The sequence below is a fragment of the Mesitornis unicolor genome, unplaced genomic scaffold (assembly GCF_000695765.1).
Source record: "Mesitornis unicolor isolate BGI_N332 unplaced genomic scaffold, ASM69576v1 scaffold20266, whole genome shotgun sequence".
Taxonomy (NCBI): domain Eukaryota; kingdom Metazoa; phylum Chordata; class Aves; order Mesitornithiformes; family Mesitornithidae; genus Mesitornis; species Mesitornis unicolor.
Window position 1 is genome coordinate 34,732 of NW_010191929.1, and position 10,770 is coordinate 45,501.

A 10,770-nucleotide genomic window follows, 5' to 3' on the forward strand; every position below is an offset into this window, starting at 1 on the left:
CGGCCTGTGGTCCAGTCTTTTCTCCTGCTGAGATCAAAACCTGCCCCCACCACTACCATGTCCACAGGAGCAAAGAATTGAACTGCAGCAGTAAAACATCAGACAACTAAAATAAACATGAACCATAAGTAAAAAAAGAAGAAAAGGGAAAAAAGACAGATTTCCCATCAGTCTGCCAGCCCACAATGCGCAGTGGGAGTGGAAATACAGTGGGAGCCCACATAGGCAGCGTGAGAGCACAAGCTGTTTTCATGGTGGGGTAAACTCTGTCAAAGACATTGAAAACAAACACTGGCTAAACAGCACTTAAAATGTAGGTTATTCTTGTAACGAGCAGCAACACTTTTTTTCCTGTGCAGAAATTAAACCAGGTTCAAGCTATGCTGTGCTGCACTGTTATCAGTAGATATAAATATATACTATATATATACTATATATATACTATATATATATATATAATGTAGAGACACATGTAATGGAAAAGCAAAAACGAAGAAGAAAGTAAGAAATGGAGTGAAACAGAGGAAATTAATGATTTTAAAGGAAAACACTGAGAAATCCGAACTACGCCAGGAAAACGAGAGAAGAGACACGCACACCTAGCACCAGTCAACGAATACGATTTCAGCCTTTCAAGCACAGAGGATCTGAGACAGGATCCAAGCGCAGCACAGGTTGAACACAACAGCACGAGGCACTGCTCAGCCCCGCACTGATAAGCGAAGGCTCGCCTGCATTAACTGCACTGCTTATTTGTAGGCTCACCGATGATCCCGCTGTCCTTGCTCTCCAGCGTGGAGCTGGGGCTGCTGATGGTGCCGCAGGGGCTGCCCCTGGGGGCCGCGGCTCTGCCCGCGCCGCTGTTGAGGGTGGAGCAGGGGCTGTCGGTGCTGGGCGATGTGGTGCTGCTGGTAAGCGTGGAGCAGGGGCTCACCCCCCCGCTGCCAGCTGCGCTCTGCAATGCCACAGAAACAGCGGTTATGGTGCGGCAGGGAGCACAGCAACGTCCTGAGAGTCAGAAACACCCAGGGGAAGAACAAGGGCAAAGCAAAGACCCCATCTTTCAAGCAAAAACTTCAAGAAGCAGAAGCTTCACCTTCATGTGGAACCATAATTATGTGCTTTCAGGTTACTCTTGAAAAGTGATGTAGTGAATATAAAGGGAATTTCATTCTTCAGTGAAAGCAGAGCTGTGGTGAGGCAGACTCACACTCTATTCAACATGTTACTGCCCCAGTACTTGTTTTTTGGGTTAAACAGAGCAGAACTGCAGTCTCACTCACATTTCGCTATCAATGCAACCCAAACTGATGCATTGAGATTGAAGAGGCCTGGGACTCAGAGTGGAGAGGGGAAGGGCAAAGGCTGTTGGTCACCGTGCAGCTGGGTTAGGAGAGGAGCTTCACACGGACAGGAGCTGCGTGATCCTCCATCCCCAAATCACAGACTGTCACATGGATGTGAACTTCTCAGGAAGTAACACACACCCCAAAAGCTCCTATTTTAACAAACCACTGTCATTTTCCATTCTCATAAATCACTGGGAAGGGAAAATGAGTTCCTCCTAAATATTCAAATACAGCAGCGAGAACCCTATAAGCTACTCTCATTCATAGCAGATTGGATTTAACTTCCAGAGACGATGAGTCTGTTCTTTCATTTTTTTAAGAATGCAAGATCAGCGCTCAATTTCAAAACACACACACTTGTTATAAATAATTTACAATTCTATTATCACATGCCTATTAAAATGGATTGTATTTCGCTAAGAATCAAGCAAATGCAACTAGAGGAAATAACATTAGTCGTCTCAGAAAGAGGATTACATTAAACACATTATTTGCAATCATCCTACCATGACTTCATTCTTCTCTTCTATGTGGGCAGAAGCTGGGATCCCTTCTCCCAGCAGAAAGCCCAACCTTGTCATCAGCTCCTGTGCCGCAGGGGAACAGCTCGGGTCCTTCTCAGCCTTGGCTTTGGAGCGGGAAAAAGTTGGTGAGGTTTAGAGCCTTGAATTGGAAACTGCTACACGAGAAGAAAAAGCACAGCCAAATACGAGCACCAGTTCCTCTGTCAGCAATGAACCAACAGGGAAGCTGGTTTAATGGCATTTAACCTTTGGTCCATTAAACTGGTGGTGGGGTTTGGATCCTCTGCACAAATCTAGGGGAGAGAAGCCCACCCTGCCAGTGCAAACAGGAGGGGTTTGGGGCACCCAGTTCAGCACTGGGTGACGACTCCCACAGCAGCAAACCTGGCGCTGCCAAAGCTCAGCGGCAGACTGAGCCTTATCATATTATTTTGAATATAAAATAACATAAGGATGTGATAGGTTATACCATTAGGTAATCCTTTTGGGATTAAGCCCATGAAATGGTGTCTCTTTTTGAAAGCAGACAGCAAAAGTTTCTGTATCCCAGAATATTCTGCAAATTGGCAGGTCTTGGAATATTTCACTGGAAAATGTATTTTCTCTGTAAAAAACTGTCACTTTGAGGATTACTGTTAATCTTTAAAATTACAATCCTAGGAACTACAGAGTTTGTGAAATCAACACCTTGATTCTGCCAAAGTGACAAACCCCTATTATTATTACTACTACAACTACAACTACTATTATTATTATTATAAAATTTAAATTTTAGTCACTGACAGGTGATACATGCTGGGCATGTGGACCCCATTCAGCTCAGCAGCAGAGATGAACGTCTGAGGGGCTCAACCCAGTAGCCCTCGTTTGATCAGGGTAGCCACAACGTTATCAAATAGGGCTTGCACAAGATGGTGAAAACAACCACAGTGAGTTCTGTTCTCACCAGTGAGTACCAAAAATGAGGGGCTTTTTAAAACAGAAAACACTGGCTTTTAAAATGGCAATTTCCTTTAAAATGGAAGCAAAGGGAAAACAAAACCTTGTGCAGCTGGAGCCCAACAGGCAATGACTTTAACAAGGTCAGTTACACTGAAAATTAATCTGGAAACACAAGGCACATGAAATCCCCATTGCAGCACAGGAGCCACGCTCTGCTGTGCCCCAGTCAAATCTAACGAACACCAACCTTTCCAAGAATGCAATTAACTGCGAGCTTTGTGAACACAGGAATCTGCTCTTACTTATTCAGGGGCTTTTACTAAATTCTAAATGCAGCATTGTACCAGCGCAGAGCCACACACTTGGAATCAACTGGCATTAAAAACAAATTCAGAAAAAGCCTGGTAGACTTTGGCATACGTGGTAATCAGCAACACCCGGACACCACTCTGCCTGCAGCACACACACAGCTCCAAGAATTAGTTAAGAGTTACAAAGATCCCGTTAAGTGCAATGGCAGGACCCCCTCCTTAGCACACACATTAAACCTGCAAAGCACTCGTACAAGCAGGGAACCAGATTTCCTCGTTAAGCACCCCCTTAACGAAGCAGGACCCATGGACTCTCACCGTGGTGCCCGGGCTCCCCGGGCTCTGCTCCCCTGCGCAGCGGCAACGCCGCCTCCCCGGGCACTCGAGGGCTTTCCACGAACTTGGGCTTCCTGACCGGACCTGCAAGGGAACAGCACAGCTGACACCGTCCGGACGGCCCCAGGTCTCAGTGCACGGCGTCCGTCCTCTGCGATGCTAAAACAGCAGAGGAAATGTTTGACACACGCAGCTGCTACGCAAAGAGCAGCGAGTTCCTGGAGAGGGAAACTCCTCGGCTGGAAACAGCACCAAGCTGCTCGCTGCTTCCTATGTATGCACAGCGAGGGACTCCCTTGGTCAGACCTGGACAGCTTTCCTTGGCCAGCCTGGTCCAGAGCTTTATTTTCCATTATGACAGGAAGGTCATTTTGTTATCAGCATCTCTGAAGCCAGGAGAAGACGACTACAGGCGGACAGTGTGCAACATCAACACCCTAAATAATTCAAACCCAAGATGCTTTGCATTACAGCACACTTTATCCGAACACTGACACATGGCCTGGTTGTAAGGACTGGTGAAGATGGCTTCAAAAAACCAAAATACAGCATCAGTGGCTACCGATGGGTTCTGGCTTGGTTAGAGAACAGCACTCCCAGTTCACAGATGCAGCACCTCAGCATTAACAAGAAGTGTGTGCTCATACACACACACACACACACACACACACACACAGGTACTTTTGAAAAATTAAACTGGTTCACTCTTCACTCTCACTTTCAGCTTCATGCCTTGGTTTCAGGCTGTTTATGAGCCTATTCTTTGCTAAACCTGGGAGTTTAACATGAAACGTGAACTCCACCACGTAGACAAGAGAAGGAGAGCGGTGGTGCCCTGTAAGGGTTCACCAGGAAGGTACACTGGTACTGCTAAAATACTTCTCCTGATCCCGCACCCGAGGTACCAGCACGATGAGTGCCAGTGATGCACAGGATGAACTGCACCAGGCACCCATCCACGTCCTGGAGCGTCAGCAGGGTTTTGTATCAGTTTGGGCGTACGCAGCACTACAAGTGCTGGGAAAGCATGGACAGGGAAACTTGCACAGTTATAGCTGAAAAGCTGAGAGACATAAATATCCTTTAAACATCTATGGGAATGGAAACTTCATCAGTGGTACTGAAAACTCAACCCTAACCTTTGTCCTCAGTTTCCCTTAAGACTCTTCCCATTTCTTGTAATGTGTGTAACAAAGCTGCTTGAAAGTTCTGAGGTTTTAGTGAGCCTGAGGTATGGCAGGCGATGGCCGTGTGTCATCCAGAAGAACCCAAATCTGAGCTGGGAGTCCCGAAAAGGCAGTCAGCTGCTGGGTTTAACCACATACAAACACAGGCATTGCTGTGCACTGCCCGGGTCTGGTGACAGACAGCGATTCACCTTCCCATCTAAACACAACCTCCTGTGCACCGCAGAGCTGCACCCCCAGGTCCTGTGTCTGCAGCAGGAAAGGAAGCTTCCTCACTTGAAAACACACACACACACTGCGGCCAAATTACTTCTAATTACATGGACTGGACAAAGCAGAGAGAAAAGTGCTCCACGGGCAGCGTCCACCTGCGTCCTGCGGGTCTGCACATCTTCTCATTTTTCCTGTCTGCAATCTCCCTCACCAATGAAGTAAACTGGAATACGGTGATAACCTGATTTCTTAGCTGAGAAATATCAGGCAGGGAATGTAAGTCATGTGTCTGTTCTTGTATCCAGGCATGCTGATGGTCAGATATAGATACAGATATAGATATAAATACATAGATACAGATATAGATTTATAGATAGATACAGAGATAGATACAGATACACACACATATATAGGGTGATCCCCTTTGCACAAATTATTTCCTTGCAATACAATCCTGTGCAGTGTCTCTTAGGCTGAATGTACACGCAGTGGTAACGACTGAAGAGCGTATGCACTGACTGCTACCCAGGTGTTAATGAAGAGTTTTTCCTAACTTTTCATTGCATCTGAGCAGATTTAGTTAAAAAGTTTGGTTAACATCAAAACCAGTCAGATTTTCCTGACAAGTCATCTGTTTATCTCTCCACCTACAGACTATGGGATAATCACATTTTGAACTACAAGGCAGCTCGGTCACCAGCTATCACCAGAGGGTGCTCTTTCAACACTGTTTTGTGACAAAAATAAGGGGCATTGGCCCTGGTGACAGCAGCTAAAAATACATTGCTGTGAAACAAAATCCCATTCTTTATGGAGACAATAGTGCAAATCCGTCACTCGTGAGCAGAAGCACCAATACACGTATCAAAGCTGAACAATAAGAGCAACCAGAGCATGCAGGCTTCTATTGCCAAACAAACCTTTGAACTCTGCGCTTCCCTTCTTCGCCAGCTAGTCCATGTTCGCCTCCAATTATCGTGGCTTCCAGTAGGAGCCGTATCTCAAATGGAAACGGTCAAGCTCTTCTCCCACACCAAAGATGCTAGGACTGAAGACTGTACAGGAACCAGAGCATGCAGCAGCCATTTAAAGCAGACCAGAATGAAATACCTTCAGGTGTACTTTTAACACCCACTTTGAGCGTCCATCACTATCATTTACATTAACTAATCACCTCTGTGGAGCTGAACCACTGGATCCTAGACTGCGGGCGACGGAGCAATGACAGAAGGAAAAGCTTTGCTGAGCTTTGCTGTGGTTTTTGGGACAGGAGCGGTTCTGCTCAGCAAGCAGTGAGGTGAAACTACAACCAAAGCCACCAGAAATGTCCCTCCGAAGCCACAGATCAGCACCCACGTGGACATGTGGAGACAGGGCAGTGACAGGAGCAGCAGTAGAGCCACTTCGCGCTTAATGAACTCACACCGAAGATTTTCCTGCTCTAGACATCTCCAAATAGTCTGATTCTGTGGGTCTGCGTCAGTACCAGCTACACAAACACGTGAAACACCTCACAGTGCACTTCTCACCGCAGAATGCTCTTCCGTGCGTTATCTACAACTTATTTAACCAGGAAAAACTGTTCTATTCAGTGATCACCTAAACATAATAAAGTAGTATCTTTAAATCAGCAAACCCAGATGCAGTACTACACAAACTGTGGAGATTTAGGGGACATTAACCTAGAGCATAGAAAAATCTGCTAGAAAAGTGGGAATGTACTGAGCATGAAGCCCTCAAATGGAGACGGTTTCATGAACATCAGTGCAAATAACTATGGGTTAACTACAACCTGCACTTCTGAACTTGTAACTCTGAAAAATAACTCAAGAAAATCTGACTGGTTTTGATTTTAACCAAACTTTTTAACTAAATCTACTCAGATCCAATAAAAAGTTAGGAAAAACTCTTCACTAACGCCTGGGTAGCATTCAGTGCATATACTCTTTATGCGTATATATACAGCCCATGGCTTCAGCCTGAGACACTGCACAGAATTCTATTGCAAGGAAAGGAGTTATGCAAGGGGATCATCTTTTACATATATATCTATATATTAAAAAATGTATACATAAAAATGTATATATATAGCATATACATTATGTATATATCTTATACAGATAATATATATATTAACTATATTATATATTTTATGTGTGTATGTATGTATATTATGTGTATTTTATATATGTATTTTATATATATATGACCATCAGCATGCCTGGGTACAAGAACAGAGCCACAGCACGGAAACAAAGGTGGAACAGCTCCTTGTAGGGCCAACCTTTTTCTCTGCTCTATTACACTTCTAAAAACATTAAAAATATGATTTACACTGAAAAATACATCTCCAAGTAGCTGCTTTGTCTTCACCTACAAACTGGGAGGACTGACGTTAGAATTTTGTTCAGTAACTTCATCCTAACCCCAAAGACTGGTTGGCCTCCCTGTGCCATCCTTGCTCCCTTCATCCACCACATCCTGACACAGCTTTAACTCTCTGTTTGTGAGCTACTGAAACAGAGTACTCTGCAATCAGTATATTCTCTTTTTATTTATCCTCTCCAGACAGATATTTACATTAAATCATCTTCCATCAGCTATCCTATGTTGAAAGTCAAGGGAACAGCACAGAACATTTCCATCAGCATCCCCTCACGTGGTTAGGTATCAGTACAAAATTATGATACATAAATGCCAATGCATTCCCATCTTATTCTGTCTGTATACTGGAGTGGAATGACTTTGAAGTCATCGTGAGCAGGGCTTTTCACTCAGACTTTATCAACTGTTACACATTTTCTGCAAGAGGAACACTGAGCAGCCTCTGCTCTGCCTACAGAGCTGCGTGTTAATGACCCACCTGAGGGAGCCGGGAGGATGGGGAGATGCTGACCCCAAAGTTTGGTACTGCTGAGAAACCCAGGAGTTACATCCTCGCCTTCACTGCAGCAGCAGAAATTCCACTTCCTCCTACATTACACGAACTTCGCCCTATCTCTAAGTTGTATAGCATGCAAACCACTTACGTTTTTATGTCAAAACTAACCCAAAACTATTGAAACATGGAGTGAGATCAGTATTCTTAAATTTTGAAGGAAAAAATAAATACCGATAGGCAACTTAAACCAAGAATACCTTTTACAAATCGTATTTACTGTCCTGTGGCAATTCTGTGAGCAGCATTTTTGCTATAATGTACAGTGAACCATGACGCTTCTCAGTGCTGACAAAACCCAGCCTTTGACGCCCTTGGTTCCTAACAGACCTTGTAACCAAGAGCCCCAGAGCTGCACCAGCAAGAGGAACATGGACAACTTCACCTGACACCCAGGCTGCGACCTGAGCGAACCCGAGTGACGCCAGCGTGCGGGAATGGTTCATATGCACAGAGTGCTGATAAACGGGCACCAGAGGAGCCCCTTATTTAGCAAGGCTCACACACAAGTATTTGTGTCATTCCTAAGGACACAACTTCAGAAAATTAACAGGTTTTTTCCCCCAAGTTCAGGAGCAATTCCCCTGCTATTACATTTATCTGTGCAGACACGAGTAATAAATGAACAACATTCACTCTCCCACAGCCACCAACACACCATGGACAGAGGTTTTAGCAGCCGTCTGCTACCGACCTGATACACCATCATAAATAACCACTTCTAAACATATTCAGACACTTCAGTACAGGTATCTGCGCTATTAACTAGAATAATTCCTTGCCATATGAAATAATATATTCTATTTAATCACCAATTACTGCTTTTTCTTTAAGAACGTGCAAAAAGCGTTCACTGCCCTTGTTCTTAAAGGTGTAACAGTGTTAGTCTGCATCAGTCTGGGAGGGTTTTGGCTGCCCGTTTTACCTGGAGACCTCTTGGCCGCCCGCGGCTGCATCCCGTAGGCCTGGCGCGGCAGCAGGGGCGAGGAGGGCAGCGACATGGAGACGCCTTTGGCCAGGCTCACCCTGGGACCCGCAGCGAGGGGCGCATTCTGCCCTGGCGGCGCTGCGCCCTGCGAGGGGGCGTCCTCCGCGCCGGCGTCACCTGCCAGAAATAACAATAACACCGGGTCATCATCTGCTGCGAGGTACCAAGCGAAGAGCACAGAGGGCACTGAAATACAAGCATTTAACACAGGAAAACGTTTGCCTTACTGTGTACCCTCCACTGCAGGATCCCGATAACCACGAGGAAAACCTAAGTACACAGGAAGCGAGACAGCAAGGGGGAGGAAAACCTCGCTTTCAGCAAAGCACATGCTTTTCCGATGTAACATCAGGTATATACTATTCAATACAGTACACACGAGTTTGCTTCATAAACTGCTGAAGAAGGCACAGGGAGATTTGTGGTGATATTCCTTTATTTTCCTTTGAATATAAGCGAAATCAGGGCAGCAGCAGGGTAACGCAGATAACCACGTTACAAAATGCTGGTGTTCTTGCTGGTTCTTCACGGTTGCCACGGGGGTGAACTGGAATTTGTGAGTGTCCCAGCTGCAGTGTTAGGGAAAGGAGACACGAGGACAAACCACAGCGTCCTCTTCCTGCTCGGGGTTCATGGGCCCACCTACAAGCCCCTCACCTCTGTTTTCTCTTTTGCTGTGACACAAGCCATCAGCGCTCAATTCATCGTCTTGTTCGTAAGCTTCTGACACAATTTTTCATTTATCCTTCATTTACCTATTGTATATGAAACGTTTTATCACGGATAAGGGTTAGATCAGGCTAGAGACACTGCTGGTGTGACTCTAATCAGCAAGTTTAGATTATCTGATCACGACAGTGACTTGAAAGACGTTTTACAGTCTACATATGTCTATATACACATACATACCAGTGTACTCCAGTTTTCCTTATTATCATATTTTCCAGACAGCACTGCAGATACTGCAGGGACAGATACAAAGTTCAGGCATTCGTGACCTGGGCTCTAAGAGCAACATGACTTTAAAAAACCCCAAAATCCACCGTGTGTACCACAGGAACTCTCCTTTTCAGTCACTTACTTTCCTGATTGCGTGGGGAGGGTCCACACCCACCCAGTAAAGTCATTTATGGCCGGCTGCAGTTAAATTACGTGTGATGGTGCAGGATGGCAGCTTAGTTTTATACGCCTGTATCATCCTTCCCTAAGTCTCTGAACCTATCCTGGATAATACATTTATCCTAATCCTGCATTTTCTATTTTGTATAAATCGGGCTTATGATGAAAACTACACACTTCACCCAACTTACAGCAGAATTCCTGTAAGAGACATTGGTCTACATATACAAGAAGACACCCAAAATCCACAAGCTTGTGGGATCCACCAGGTAACACATTACGATTTCCATGCAACAATTTGACATTAGGGAAACAGTACTAGAAAAATGCATGAGTGACAGCTGTCAAAATACAACTGGTTTCAATATAACCAGATTCCACACACTGAAACCCAAAATTACCTGTCACTGACTTAAATACCAGTCATTTCAAACATTTTAGCTACCAGATGAATACTTCAAATTTACATGGCGTTTCTTGGTGTCTGTCCCAGTGCAGAATAGACAAACTGCGGTTCTGGAATAAGAGAAAGAGGACATCTCGCATTTTTAATCATGTCAAACTGAAACGTCAGGAAAGGCCCTGCGAAATCCCACTTTAAATCCCCCTTTAAACCCTCGGAGCCGCTCGTTTTCCACTGCCAAGCGCCTCCAGACAAAAAAGTTCCATAAGCACCCACCAACACCAGAGTTCTCACTCAGTGGTCAAAGAAACCATGGAAACAACTTAATGGCTTTAAAACCACACACAAAAAGCTCTGAGAGTGGAAATCAAACCCCGTTCAGTTGTACCTCAAATGCAGCTGAAAGGCATAATCTGATTAACAAACCATTACTTTTTCCTTAAGACACAAAAAGATACAA

At 44.9% G+C, this 10,770-nt stretch overlaps 1 protein-coding gene across 1 annotated transcript in view; it reads right to left on the minus strand.

The window, feature by feature from the left end:
* TANC1 (tetratricopeptide repeat, ankyrin repeat and coiled-coil containing 1) overlaps positions 1-9,058 on the minus strand; it is a gene marked incomplete at its 5' end in the record, with an annotated part of 29,101 nt that extends 20,043 nt beyond the window's left edge. Inside the window, 5 exon segments of the mRNA XM_010186899.1 lie at positions 766-955; positions 1,856-1,977; positions 3,445-3,546; positions 8,726-8,905; positions 9,016-9,058. Coding sequence (XP_010185201.1) covers positions 766-955; positions 1,856-1,977; positions 3,445-3,546; positions 8,726-8,905; positions 9,016-9,058 — 637 coding nt within the window.
* Positions 9,059-10,770: the final 1,712 nt, after the last annotated feature.